This window comes from Cryptomeria japonica, chromosome 7 (genome assembly GCF_030272615.1).
Source record: "Cryptomeria japonica chromosome 7, Sugi_1.0, whole genome shotgun sequence".
NCBI classification, from domain to species: domain Eukaryota; kingdom Viridiplantae; phylum Streptophyta; class Pinopsida; order Cupressales; family Cupressaceae; genus Cryptomeria; species Cryptomeria japonica.
This window is the reverse complement of record NC_081411.1, coordinates 783,388,176-783,404,293: the sequence shown is the minus strand read 5'-3', so window position 1 is coordinate 783,404,293 and position 16,118 is coordinate 783,388,176. Positions and strand designations below refer to the sequence as shown.

At 33.8% G+C, this 16,118-nt stretch overlaps 1 protein-coding gene across 1 annotated transcript; it reads right to left on the bottom strand.

The window, feature by feature from the left end:
* Positions 1-8,718: 8,718 nt before the first annotated feature.
* On the bottom strand, positions 8,719-15,917 carry LOC131068926 (transcription factor MYB41-like). The gene is made up of 4 exons (XM_058004207.1): positions 15,785-15,917; positions 15,470-15,599; positions 15,295-15,384; positions 8,719-8,767 (listed from the first exon to the last, which is right to left on the bottom strand). Exons 1-4 carry the CDS (start codon positions 15,915-15,917, stop codon positions 8,719-8,721), a joined length of 402 nt encoding a protein of 133 aa, XP_057860190.1.
* Between the last annotated feature and the right edge of the window lie 201 nt (positions 15,918-16,118).

The following is a 16,118-nucleotide window of genomic DNA, read 5'->3' as shown; positions in this document are numbered from 1 at the left end:
GATTTAAACATGGTTTTAATCTCTTCATCTCCCAATTCTTCTATGTTGCAATGGATGTAAATTTTGGGGTCTTCAGCATAAACAACTCCTTTAGGAATTTGGTAAAAAGCACCTATAGTATCATATTTCTTTGCTCCTTCAGGAACTAGTTGAAATACTGGCCCAGGGCATTTTATAACCTCGATTACAATAGGGTTTTCTATATATTCAAGTGCAGAGGTGGATGCCATGATGATAAAAACCTTTTTCTGCCTTTAGGATGGATGAATGCTGAAATCCTTTGCTTCTTCACTTTGAAATGCCTTTGCTCTTGAGATTTCACACTCTTCGGGTGTTTGAATTCACAGTGAAGTGAAATGGAGCTAAAACCACTAATTTATAATGTTTATTTCACCATCTACCACATTTAATGCATGTCGGTTAAGTAATTACTTAACATGTCTGCTGGTATAGAAGTATCTTTCAACTTCTCATTTTTAACCGAGGGAATAATAACACGTGTCATTAGATTGCCAAACCCTCTAAGAAACTTTCTTCAATTCGATGAAGAACTTCCTATCGGTGGAGCACTACTCTGTCCTGCTGGTGGAGTAATACTCTATTTTGCCAGTGGGGTGTTGATTGGTTGTACCGGTGGAGGAGTATTCCCAATATTTAGATTTGCTTTTCTAATCCATTGTTTTGAGAATTCTTGCTTTACCTCTTCAACTTTTTCTTTCCCTTTCAAGCTAGGACTTTTGTTGTCTGCCAGTGATCCTTTACTTCTCCAGAATTTTGCAATATGCCCAATCTTGTTACATGCATAACAAGTTACATTATTCTTCTGAATAGCTTTGCCATAGCCTATGTCAGTTTGAGTTCTACATTGATTAGATAGGTGTCCATATCTTCCACAAACATAACATCTTACATTCATTCTCCAATTTTCAAAGTTATGACCAACTTTGTTGCATTTTGAACATTGATCGGTGGGTGTGTTGATGTTCTGATAATTTTGAGATCTACATTGATTTTCTCTATGACCATACTTATTACAGTTAAAGCATTTGCCATTCAATTTATAAGCATTAGGTTGTCTTGTCAGTTTGCTATGATCTTGAGTGTTTGCAATACCGGAGCTTTCACCAACTTCAAAGCCAATTCCATTAGTGTCACCATTAGGTTTCTGAATTTTCAACAAGTCACCAAGTTCTTCTGAGCTTTTCTTGAATTTATCTTTGTGCTGATTTGTAGTATCAAATTCTCTTTCTAAGAATTCTTTCTGTCTCATGAGTTCATTTGAATAATTCTGAGTATGCATCAGATCTATCTTTAACAAATCATTTTCATAGCTAAGTCTAGTATTCTCATTTGCTGCATCACTTAGTCTTCTAGTCAAATCTTCTTCATTCTTCTTTCTATCTTCAATTTCTTTACAAAATCTCATAGTGATATCCTGCCTTTCATTCTTTGTTGTCATGTTCTCTTGCTTCAGCTTGCCTATCATATCATTAAGAGTTTCCTTTTCATCATTCTCAAATTGCATCTTTTCACAAAGTTCTCTTCTCTTGTTTCTTGCAATGGTGAGATTTTCTTGAAGTGCCTGAATGATATCCTGAGCTGCCTTTAGATCATCTTCAAGTTTGATGTTTTTCAATTTCTCTACATCATAGTCTGAGAGAGCTGCTTCAAGTTGCTTCATCAAATTTTTCATCTCTACTGGTGTTAAGATCTTCCTCAAGCTATTAGACTTTTGAAAATAGAGGACCAGGCTCTGATACCAATTGTTAGGATTCCCACAGATACTAAGAGGGGGGGGTGAATCAGTATCTAACCGATGGATAGAATTTCTTAACTTAAAACATGTAGAGCATATTATAATAGTGTACCGGTATGCAAGAAATAATGCAATAAATAGAAATGAAAGCAACCACATAAGAAACACACCATAACACAATGATTTAACGATGAAACCTGGTGTGGAAAAAACCTCATTGGGATTTGTGACCCACAACATTTTCTTACTAGCCAATAAGATAATATTACTGCTCAATGGGAAGTCTCACTGACTTACAATGTGGATTATACAAATCCAATAACTTGTACTGCTTTACAATAGCATCTTCAATGCTAGATTCAGTACCAGTTTCTGCTCTATTCTTTACATATACCCCTTAACCTATATTTCACATAATAGGTCTGCCTAATTTTTCTTTATTACCTTATTACAGAATGTCCTACAATGACTTCTTATATATATAAGTCATTTTAGAATGATATCAAGTCGGCTTTCAAAGTTTTTCAATAATAAACAAAATATAATATATCAAAAATCTTGTCAGCCTTTGTGCCGGTATGCTTCCTTTCTCTAAGCCAGTGCCGGTGTTCTGAGTGCCATTGTAGAGTGTGTTTTGCTGATGCCGATGTAGTGCCTTGCTAGTGCCATAGGATTGTAAGGTTGCCATCAATGACAAAACCTTCAATCACCTTCAATGTCTCATTGGAGTGTGCATATGCCAACAAAACTAGTAGACAATGGATGAGAATTTGTTACAATAAAGAAGATTAACTGACACCTACTATTCCACTGGTAGAGCAGGCCCTGATAGCTAAAATTGAAGAAAAAGATGAATGGATCATTGATAGTGGATGTTCACATCATATGACTGGTGATAAAAGTAAATTCTTATCTTTTTAAGAATATATGGGAGGTCTAGTAAGATTTCGCAATGATAAAGCTTGTTTAATCAAAGGAAAAGGTACTATATCTTTGGATGGTAAGCACAATACTGACAATCTTTATTATGTTTAAGGTTTGAAGCATAATCTTTTGAGTATTGGTCAATTAGTTGAAAAGGGACTTCAGTTAAAATTCAAGAATGGAAAAGGCAAAATTAGAAACAGAAGTGGATTGGAGATTGCAACCAATAATTAGACTAAAGGTAATATCTTTCATTTGAATAATAGTGATAAGACATGTTTGATTGCACATGTTGATGAAAGTTGGTTATGACATAAGAGACTCTGTCATGTAAATTTTGTTAGCATTGTAAAGATTAGTTCAACTAAGGCAATAAGGGATTTACCTAAGATTGTGAAACCTCATAATCTAATATTTAAGGAATATCAAATGAGAAAGCAAGTTAGAACAACTTTTAAGAGTATTTATGAGAAATCCAATAATGTTCTTGATTTAATTCATACCGACTTGTGTGGTCTGGCAAGAACAAGAAGTCTACAGTGAGATAGATATTTTATGTTACTTATTAATGATTATTCTAGAATGTGTTGGGTTACTTTTCTCAAGGAGAAATTAGAGGCTTTTGGAAAGTTCAAGTTATACAAGGCAATGGTAGAGAATGAAACCGGTAAGAAAATAAAATGTTTAAGATTTGTTCAAGGAGGAGAATTTACATCTAAGGAATTTAATACATTCTGTGAAGTGAATGGAATCAAAAGACAACTATCAGCACCCCGGACACCTCAGCAGAATGGAATTGTGGAAAGGAAGAACAAAACTATTCTGAAAGCAGCTAGAAGCATGATATTGGAAGCAAATATACCTCATGTGTACTAGAGAGAAGTAGTGAATACAACAATTTATACTTTCAATAGAGTTCACATCAAAGGTGAAACCGGTAAGACCCCTTATGAACCATGGTTTGGTAATACTCCTACTCTTAAATACTTCAAAATATTTGGAAGCAAATGCTATATTAGGAGAGATGAGTATGTAGGTAAATTTGATCCTATAAGTGATGAAGCAATATTTCTTGGTTATTCATCTAAGAGCAAGGCATATAGATGTTTTAATAAAAGATTGCGAAAGACCATTGAAAGTGCTAATGTGAAGATAGATGAACACTTTACAGGAAATTCAAGGTCTGTAGATTTTGAACTAGTAGTTCAGATGATCATAAATGAACCAATACAGATTGCACCAGTACATAATGTTGATCCAGTCACACCGGCATCATCAGATAATTCCATAATGACTGAAGAACAATAGCATGTGAATAAAACTAGCTATGTAAGACTGAATCACTCTAAAAATCAGATAATTGGGAATAAGTATCAAGGTGTTATGACAAGAGGAAGACTGGCAAATGAAGAGGTATGTTTAATTTCTCAAGTTGAACCAGCATCTGTTATTGAAGCATGTCAAGATGAACATTGGATAAAAGCAATGGAAGATGAATTAGAACAAATTGAAAATAACAATACATGGACATTAGTTCCTTGACCTAAAGAAAAAAAATGTAATTGGAAATAAATGGGTATTTAGAAATAAACCTAATGAAGATGGTAAGGTAATCAGGAACAAAGCAATATTAGTTTGTAAAGGATATTCATAGAAAGAGGGAATTGAATATAATGAAACCTTTTCACCAGTAGCTAGAATTGAGGCATTTAGATTATTTCTTGCATTTGCAGCTCATAAGAACTAAAAAGTATATCAGATGGATGTAAAATGTGCATTTCTGAATGGTGATCTTGAAGAGGAAGTTTATACTGAACAACTTGATGGATTTTCATAGACAAATGATAAAGATATGGTTTGCAGATTAAGGAAAGCTTTGTATGGATTAAAGCAATAGATTGGGCAAATATATTTTGAAGCTTGGTTACATTAAAGGTAATGTTGACAACAACTTATATTAAAAAGTGACTAATGATGACATCTTGCTTATTGAATTTTTTGTTGATGATATCTCTTGACTCTGAATTTTACTTTGGAAAAAAACAACCTTATGGGAAATTCAGTGATGGGAGACCGATTGCACAGGGTTCACTAAATGACCTCCAGGACTGGGAAGCTGACTCTTCCTTGGTATTTCGAGGAAAGGGGAAGAAAGAAACACTTTAAAATAGTAAAAACTAGGCTACTGAGGCGATGCACTAGAGCATATTTTAAGAAGATATGAGTCCATAAAAACCAACTACATATAATTTTTCTGAGCCCATTCAATAATCTACAAGTTTGGATCAGAAGCACAACCAAGGTTCAATCAAATGTCTTTATAACATAAATAAATACCTATCATGTATTTACCAGATAACAAATGCAACACATAGTTCAATCGGCAAAATCTTAGATATAGATATTCCTAAAGTCTTTAAAATTCTAATAGAAAAGCACATAAAAGACCATTAATGCATACTGAGAGTAAAGTCTCACAAAGGCCATAGGCACAGTTTGATTGAACTTCTTCAGAAAACAATAAAATAGTTTTTAAGGCTCAAAATTCTACCAAGAAACTTAATTATCCCTGCAAAGTTCTAAAATCCCTGAATAAGGAAAAAACTAAACTAAATAGAGCCTCAGGCTCCTAACAAATTCAGACTCCACCACCTTTTCTTTTCGTACGTAGTGGGCCACCTATCAGATTTACCAGACAAACTGCTCCTAAAGTTATTAGCCCCTGAAGTTGTTAGTCCCACAATGCTCTGCTCTGCAAGTTCATGACAAAAGAGTCGCGATCAAAAAATGATGGGCAGAGGGACCAAAAAAGATGCCTCTATTTGAACAACCCATGCCATGTGGCAGCTCGACACTACTGCAAAAACAAAAAGGGAAAACCAAGTGCACAGAACACCTGCCAAGCTGACAACTATCTCGCCTGATGCATGCGAGTGGGAGGAACAAAAAGAGGTGGGGCCACCAAAAATAGCAAAATGTCACCCACGGACCAATCCAAAAATAATGTTAACCTTTCTTGGAGACTAAAAGGGGAAGTCTACCATCAGAAAGATTAGAACCCAAAAACTTTGGTTCGTAGACTAGGCCTTATGGTAAAATAGGGCAGAGCGAGTCGAAAGCCTATTGTATTTGCAACCACTCATCTTTAGGGGGAAACACCTGCGCTTCTAAATTCTGGAAATGCTTCTCCAGACAAATCACTTCGTTAAAAGGCAAGGATTCCGAGTCATCCTGGACTAGCTTTCGGAGAGCAGAGAGTTGGGCTAGAGGGTGTAAAAGATGCTCGACCTCATCCACTAAAATAGGATTGCCTAGACCTTGCAAGAAGGTTCTATCTTGTTGCAAATGCTCAATCTAGCTTAATATTTGCTCAGTCCCTAGCACAGTGCCATCTACGGGAAAAGGAGAAGGTAGGCCCAATAAAACAAACCTCTCTATGTGTTGCTTGATGTCTAGAACCAAAAATTGTAGAAGTGCAAGAGCTTCCGAAGCCTACATAATTTCCCCATGTCAGTTGATGAAAAGATTCATCCTTTTGATCAATTATCGATGGTCCATAATCCCCTTTTCCTTTACTTCTTTTTCTTGAGTAGAGTGCAGCAAATGGACAAGATCTCGGGCCATTGGGAGCTTCGGACCGATGACAAGCATAGATCTACTGTGCGTGTGGATTCGCGAAGTGAAGATGCTCAAAGAATACCCTTCGCAAAATAGCGAAAAACATGTGCGAAAAATGAAGGTTAAAGAGCATGTAGGTTGCAGAGGATCCAACAGCCCGCGTGATTTTGGAGCCCGAAGATGCACGTTCATTAGCCATCATGAAATGGTGAAAGATGAGTGGAAGTCCAATTCATGGGTCCCATCCAATGGAGATGATGTGGCGTACAAATGGCAGTCCAATGGCGCATAGGTGGTGATGACGAGGTAGTCCAGGTGGCAAATTAGTGAGGTGTCATACTAGTGGATCCCATCAGCTAATCGAAAGCTGCCACATGCCAGGGCGTTAGGGGCAAAAAATGGATGAAAAATCAAATTTAAATGTATAGTTTCAACTATAGAGAAATTCAAAAAAATTTAAATGATGGATCCATATTCAAGATTAATTCAGCCAGAGGTCCATTTTTGGTCAAATAGGCAATTATTATATATTGCCAGAAAGCTCTCGGAATGAAGTTATGAAGTTAGTTTTAATAGATATAGGATATTTCGAGAGCAATTCCCACAGGAAGGAAGGAGATATTTTTGCAATTAAGGAAAAAGAAGACACTTGGCAAATTCTGATGAGATCTGATCTTTTTCCCTCTCCTTCTTATTCTCTTTTCTTCTAAATTGTAAGGGTTCCATAACTTTGGAGAAATGCTCCAGATTTTAATGGTTTCCAATTCTGAGTATTCTTGAAGATTGTACAGGGCAGGGCTTTTCTTTGAGTAATGGAGTTTAATTCTTATTGTAGGTGTTCTTAGTTGCAGGTTCTTGTGTATATAAGGCATACATAAATTCACACAATATTGTCTTTAGATTTGTATTCCCATTTTTTTCAAATCAGATCCTCAAGGAGGATGAAATTTGTTATATCAAGGAGATAGTTGTGATTGTTTGTAGGGATTCTTCAAGGAAGGATTTAAATTCTGTAATAAATCATGAATAATGGAATATAGTTTCAAGATTTGTTGATTTTGTGAATGATCTTAGTAATGCATTTATGCAAGGCATTAAGTGTAGGAATACTTAAGAATGAAGATGGATCTGTAGTATAAGTTTTCATCTATAGTTTGATTTTTGACTCTATTGCCCTTGGATAAGGTGCTGATCTTGCAATTGAAGGGATTCTCAAACAATTTAAAATCCAACATCAAAATATCTTTCTTTGTTTTATGTTCTGTGGGATTGTTTCATCCATCTCATGCTTCAACTTAGTTGAGATGTCAATGTGGATCTTGCCCATCTGCAGTAACCTCCTAGTTGTTAAGCCTTGTGATATCTATCTATTTCTATTGATGTTGTCATAGGTGTATAATAGGTTTAATTCTAAGCATCAAAGGTATACCTGCCTAGGTTTTGCAGAGCCTGAAGAGTAGAAGGATTCATATCCTTGTCATGTTTTCCAAGCCCTAAGGTTCTTCATAGATTGAATTGGCTACTTCATAGATCAATTGTAGGTGTACTTGGGTTAATCAGTTTTAATGACCAACATAAATGATAAGCATGTATGTACAATAAAATACAAACAACTAGGTGCAATAATATATGTATCGTCAAGCTATCAAGGTCAAATGAATTGGTCATCAAGGTGCCCTCCTAAATCTATGTCAACTCCTCCTTGATCATCAACTCTTAAATAGACCATGTAAATAAAAAGTAGTGCTTAATATTATCTAGATTATAAATATTCATTTAAAATATAGCATGAACTATGAAAATAAAAATCTTACCACTACATCATCAATGTATGATGATAGTGTCTCCTCGCCTCTAGCATGTGAGGACTCCCCCAGGTATCCTCTTGTTTGTGTCATAACATCTGGTGCATTGTGCATCTCATGCACATCATAATCTGCAGTGTCCATAGGAGGGTTGACCGGCTGTCCAACTGGACCCAAGCATGCATGCCCACACATGACACAACTATGGGGCATGCAAATGTGTGGAGCCGAGGATAACATGTCAGTGCCACCGGATGCACCGCTACCATCAAAAGTAGGTTGATCTACTGACCCAGCCTGAGAAACCAAAAGGCTACTCAAAGAGTGAATAACTGATATGGTCTGTGATGCTGCCTCACAAATGATATCTGGATGCTGCACTAGAGGTGGGGGGATAAATAGGAGGAGGGGGGACATATGGGCCCTTGACTACTCTGACTACCCCAGGTCTATTTTGGGGCATACCTAAACCCACACCCTAGAAAGGTTGGATGTCAAAGTAGTTCACATGTTTTCCTAACGCAAACTAAACATACATTTGTTTTATGAAATAGAAGGAGACATCAAGATTGTTTTTCACAATACCATCATTTGTGCACCATTTAATAGAAAGTTTTATTTTTTGGGGTCTATGGGTTGACCAGTGTGGGGATTCACAAACAATGAGGTGATAGCAGCTTTGGATATTTCAAGATCCTTGATCTCCTTATAGGACAAGTCATTTGTATATTGTTCCCTCATAGAATCTCACCACAAAAGGGTAGCATTGTGCTTCTCATTCATGGTTTCCATACTCTTTATGATCAACGTGTGAGGATCAAACATTGGGTTTAGGTGAGGGATCCTATGATAAATATCTGCAATCCCCCTCAATTCGTCCAAATTTTGTGCAATTAAATCCTAAATTGAGGGGGGGTTTGGAAAAGGAGGGTTTGGTTGTTGCGGTTGTGATTGATCAATGTTTTCACTGTTATCCCCCATTTTTAACCTAATTGAATGTAAACAATTTAATTTAGTTAACAAATTTAAACAATTTTGTATTTGATTTTAAAAACCTAGTTTTCATGAAAAAACCATATTTTCAATGAAAAAACAAATAAACATTAAAAAAATACAAAAATTGAATGAAAATGATTGAAAACAATAAAAATCTTACCTTTCAATGTATTTTTTAGCATTTTTTGGGTGAAAAATCGGATATCGGATCCAACCTGATATATCGGATTCCCAAAAATCGCACAGCCCATGGGTTAAAAATAACTCAGGCTGTCACAATCTAGATATATTCTATCAGAAAATCAGATATCCAATTTTTATACTTATATTATTTTAAAATAATATTATATTATATAATATAATAATATATTATATAGTACGTATTATATAATAATATAGTAATATATTATATATTATATATTATATAATATGTATTATATAATATATTATATTATATTATATTATATATTATATAATATATTATTACATTATATGTATTATATAATATAATAATATAATATATAATATATTATTATATTATATAATATAATATGATATTTTATAATCTAATATTAAATTATATATAATGTATTATATAATATCTAATATAATATAATAATATATTATATATTATGTAATATGCAATATATAATATATTATTATATTATATTACATTATATATTATATAATTTATTTTTTAATTTAAAATTATAAATAAAAATCGGATATCCGATATTATCAGATATTCGATTTTATTCGATATCCAATTTGCTTAGGTGTTTACCATGCCAAGGTGTACTAACACCCAGGCCAAGCAAAAAGTCAACATAGATTTTCGCATTTTTAGGCGAGTGGAGAAGGCTATTTTTTCACATCGCCACTTTTTGGCCCCCCATGATCCTGCACTAACCCTAATTTGGGGATACTTCCTGAAAAATGGGCATGGACGATCCTTAATATCAACTACAATAGGGGTTGCCACATCTATAGGAGCGGGAGAAGATCCAGAAGCCATTGTGATTTGAAAAGATAGCTTGAAAAACTGAGAAAATACCTCCCAGACTTTGCCAATGAAAACCCTTTAAAATCTGCATTGAATGTATTGAAATTTGCTGAAAATTATCTTAATTGCCTCAGGTCACCTTAAAATCGCTCTACTTCGCTCTAAAAGCTTGGTGATGAAAAATGAATCTCTTTAGCCTTTTAAGTTGTAGAACCGTAATTCCTTATTGACATAAATGCATGTCGGTATATCATACCAAATCCTGGATCCATCAAATCTATTCTGGTGAATCTCCAGACAAACTTCTCCAAAGTTTGAAACAATCTTTCAAACCACTACCGGGGGTAATGCAAAATCTGTCACCAATTTGCCTCCCCCTAAGGCTAATGCCTTAGTTACAAGATGAGTCTCCTGATGGTTGATTAACAAGGGTATTTGCTTCAACCAGTTGATCCTCAAACTTCCTGATGCATTTATTCTCATGCTCCTTCCAGATATCATCAACCTTTTGTTTTCCCTTCTCATCATTTCTTGTCGGTGAGTTCTTGCTTCTGAAAAATTTAGCAATTTGTCCTATTTTTTTGCATGCATAACAAGTAACATTGTTTTGACTGAACTACCTTGTTGCAACCTTGATCATGTCTTGACCTACATTGATTAGCCGTATGCCCAAACTTTCCACATGCATGACATCTCACATTCATTCTACAATATGTTGTCCTACGAGCATACTTTTTGCAATTTGAACATTGACTGGGAACTAAATTATTATTTTGATTTGCTCTATTTTGCATTGACTTGCTCTATGAACAACTTATTGCAAACAAAGCATCTACCATTAAATTTATGTGCATTGGGTTGCCTTACCGGTGATTTTTTATTTCGGTTGTCTGGTGGATTCTCCTGATTTGTAGTACCAAAGATTTCTCCATGCTAAAATCCAAGACCTCTAGTGTATTGAGATTCTCTTTGATCCTTTAATAATTCATCAAGCTTTGCAGAATTGACCCTAAACTTTTCTTTGTATTCATTTGCAACATCTAGGTCACTTCTTAGGACTGTCATCATTATTTCCAACTCTTGCTCATTGTTTTGTGATTGCACCAATTCAATTCTCAACACATTATTCTGCTGCACCAACCTAATGCATTCCTCGGATCTATCTTTCAGAGATATGGCAAGATTTTATTCATTCTTCTTCTGGTCTTCAATCTCCTTGGACATCCTCATGGTTATGGCTTGTGACATTATTCTCCTAACTCAACTTCTGACATAATTCCTTAAGGGCATTCTTTTCTTCATCATCTTGATTTTGTAAGAGTTCTTTCCTTTTGGCTTGAGAAGATGATAACCTCTCCTACAGGATAAGTATAAAATCTTTTGCAAAGTTCAACTCATCTTGCAACTTCAAGTTCTTCAATCTTTCAGAATCATAGTCTTCAAGTGCTACTTCAAGTTCTTTCTCCAAACTCATCTCCATGGATTCCGGATACATAATCTTCCTCAAGTTGTTAGACTTAATCTGAGGCACAAGGATCTGATACTAATTATTGGAATCGAAGAACACTGAGAATTGGGGTGAATTAGTGTTCTACTGGTTAAGGAAAATTTAATTCCTTTAGATACTTTACCAATTAACAGTTGGTATGTATATAAATAAAATATAATGAAGAACAAAGCAACCACAAAGATCAACACCATATCACCACAGATTTATACATGGAAAACCTCAAAGAGGAAAAACCATGGTTGGATTTGTGACCCACAATATCTATCCATTGGCCAGTTGAATAAATATTACATAAGATAGGGGCCTGCACATCCAGGAAGGCATACTACCTAGAGCGCACTACTCATCACAAAGGAGCCTCACTAACTACCGATACAAAGTACTGAATTACAAATAAAATTTTGAACTCTAAGTGTGCATTAGATATGCTAGATGAGTTCTAGTTTAAGTACAGACTATACTAGTTATCATTGTCTCCTTCCTTACTGGTAACCTAGTTCGCTTCCTAATCCTTTCCATAAAACAGATCAATTTTGTCGATCAAGATCTTTCTCGCATAATATCACATAACCTATCACATCTATATATCAACATGCCCTAGCCGGATTGACTTATATACCCTTTACATACATAAACATGAATGCCTTATGTCGTCTTACAATCATATTACGAAAGATAAATACATGTCGGCTTAGAAAAAAAAATAAACATTAATCTTCATGGCCATTGCAACTAAAACCTTTTCCGGATCAATCTTCTATGTCATCCTCCAAATATTAGTTCCTAGTTTGTTGGTTTTCCTTGCTTGTCTACCTTGAATACCAGAGGATTATCCAACCCAAAATGATGTGTGTTGCCATCAATGACAACACCATAAGCCCAAATGAGTGTAAATTGCCAACACTATTGTGATTAGATCTATGAAAAAAAAACCATGTTCAGTTTCACATGATATCATACAAATCTTCTAGTAATTAACTTTGATATATTAGGTCCTACACATATTCCCTCTAATTAATATTATTCATAATATATATCATTTATAGTTAATTATTTGAGGAAGTCATGAATGCATTTCTTCATAAACTAAATTTTAAGTCTATTATCATTTAAAAGAGTTTAAAACCCTTTAAGAAAAGCGGACTAGTAGAAAAATTAAAAGTTTGAGCACTAGTAATGGTTATGAGTTTTGTTTAATAGATTATAGAAAAAATTATAAACATGGAATCAAAATATATAATATAACTCCATGTACCCGTTAACAAAATAGATATATGGAATATGAATAGGCAAGAAACTAATGGAGGGGTCTAGAAGTACTTTTAGTATAGCTAGGTTGAGGTATTTTTTTTGGTTAGAAGTAATTGTTATATCATGTTACTTAATAGCTCCCCTATGTCAATTCTTGGTGAAAAAGAGTTATGGAGTTGTAGATTAGAAAAAAATCATTATGAAAATTTTCAAGGGTTATTATATTAATCACTCTAGATTTATAAGTTGGTAATACTGTTATAATGACATGTCTTTGACTATTGAACTATAACTTGTTCAATCAACCTCATAAGCATTGATTTGACCATTAGAATTTCATAATTAGAATTGAAATTTTACATAATTTATCTATTCCTTTTCTTCCTAGAGATAACTAAACACAATTTACAAGGTTTTCTTCTATGGAGTTGCACTTAAAGGTATTTGATTACATTCATTGTATGTAGTTATAATTCACATGATCGCTATCATATAATAGCATTCAGGGAAGAATTAAAAGAAACACATTTAAATCTAGTTCCTTAAAAGGAGTGAAAAATTTGTATATATCATTCTAGTGCATTTTCCTACTATATTAAATCTTTGGAGACAATTTTTGGGGTTGACCCAAGGGTTTACTTTCTTACAAAGAAATAGTAGCCATTCCAAGCCTACAAACCATCATCCCTCAAAACAATAAAAGGAGCATAGTAGACATATGTCTATTGGGCAAATAGAAAACCAAAATTCTACATTGCACTAGGATGAGTTTAGGATGAGTTTAGAATCACAGGACTAATTTTATCCCTAATAGAGCATATATACAATGCATATTGTGACACATTTCATCAATAGATAAGAATAACTTAAAGAGAAAATGCCAATCAAACTCCAAAATCTTTATGGAGAGCATATAATCATTATCCAACTAGCTAAGTACTCCTATTTAAAGCATTTAGTTTCTTGAAAGAATAACTTCAACTATCTAGTTTATTTGTTCTAGTTCATAATGAATTAATCTAACTTAACCATGTTTATATGCATATCCTCTATATGAATAACCTAGACAAATTTTAAGGGCAATTTAACTTTCTCTACATAATGATTTAAGAATATTTTAAGAAAAAAATATTTTATCAAATAATTAAATATTTTTAAAAATTAATTATAATACTGGTTTTCAATGATTTGGAATCTAACACTCTTAAAGACTATGTCCACTATTAGACCCTATCCAAATACTACTAAACCCTCTCTCCTAATCACATTGCAACTATTTAATTGTTAACAAAATGTTAAAAAGAAAAATTATTTTTTAACATTTATAAAAATATTTTACATATATTAAATAATTAATAGTTAATATAAGGTTCATTATTACTCAAAACTCCTACAATTAATTTAAGATTAACCACAATGATATTTAAATTATATATAATAAATATTTATCATTATTCTTATAAAATGATTATTCTTAACTCATAAGAAACCATACTACCATATATGCATTTAATCAAAAGAAAAATAAAATATTATTTACATTCAAATAAATATGAATCTCCATATTAAAGAGCATCTCATACAACGGAGTTGATTAAGGCCTCTCCTAATAAAATACAGATCACTCAAAATAATTAACGCCACAATTCCTAAACTTGGCCATTATGTAGTTCAATTAAAATAACACCAGATTACTGCTGGTGTGATGATATATTCAAAGTCTATAAGAGCTACCGTACAATAACTTTGGCATATTTCTTCAATGACCTTTATCATCTTCTGTAATGTAATGTGTGGATGGTACAGGTTCTACGAATTCTCCCCATTTCATGAAACCTGTGCATGGTGTAGATTGTACTATTTCTTCAGATTTATCTGAAAGTTATGCAAAATTGAGGCAGAACTCTTGTGGAATCGATGATCTATATGTGATTGTGTTCAGAAATTAGGAAAAAATAAAATGTATTAGTGTTGTTTAGTTGAAGAAGATTTGTTGTTTAGATGTGTGCTAAACAAATTGTTATAATCTGCTAATCAAATTGTTAATCTATATATTCCAACTTGTTTTCTTAAAAGGAAGGAATCCACTAAATTGAATTATATTGGCAGGAAGCTACAATTACCACTCTGATCAAGCATTTCAGCGCTGATGTTTGTTGAACATGGGATGAATTGATCTTCTCCCATCAATTGCTGATCTAAACATTGGAAATTATAAAAGTTTTGTAAATGGTGTTGTTGTTGAGACACAAAATTAGATGCAATAGAACTTGGTACTATCTCACTGGATTGATATGCAGAACTTGGTAAGTTAAGATCCAACTGAATATTTCCACTGGCAACAAGGTTCAACAAGTTTCTGCCTATTCTTGCTTCAACCTCCAGTGAATAAACGTAAGAAGATAATGGAGATGGAAATGTTCCAGTGGTGTTTTTGAGCCCTTTCTTGAGATGGGTATTCCAGTGATTCTTTATGTCATTATCTGTCCGCCCAGGCAATTGCTTCGCAATTTCGGACCACCTAAAACATTCTATCTATGTCAAAAAGAATATTACTCACAATACTAAACATATGAAATAAATTTGAAGTTTGTTTCTGAAATTACTTGTTTCCGAGCCTTGCATGGTGGAACTGTATTATTTGGTCTTCTTCAGAAGAGAAAGTTCCACGCTTTATATCAGGTCGCAAATAGTTGGTCCAACGCAGCCTGCAACTCTTTCCACATCTCAATAAGCCTGAATCATTCCAAACAAAGTTTATCAATGTTATGTGAATAAATATCATCCAACATATATCAAGCTTAAGACTTGAATCTAAACTCAACGGAATACGTAGGCTTCGAATATTGAACTAATTATCCAAACTAAAATTGAACTAATACCCATCTGCAACATGGTGATATGAATGAAGGCAAAAGTACCTGCTTGGTTTGGAAGCTTATGCCAATTACCATGGCCGTGCTTATTTATGTAGTCGATGAGTTTCTTATCCTCTTCTAGACTCCATGGACCCTTCTTTACTTCCTTTTCATTGCAACTTGGACCTCTCACCATATCTCCTACAATAATACAACCATTGAGGAATTTCAATCTTACTGTAGTAGGTGGTTTACTCTAAGCTATTTATATGCACTATCAAATTTATCAAACTTATCTATTAAAGTGAAATAAGCTTTCTCAAAGTAATCTATAGTCCAACTTTAGAATTTCCATGTTATTGTAGTACGAGGTTCACTCTAAGCTATCTATATGCAC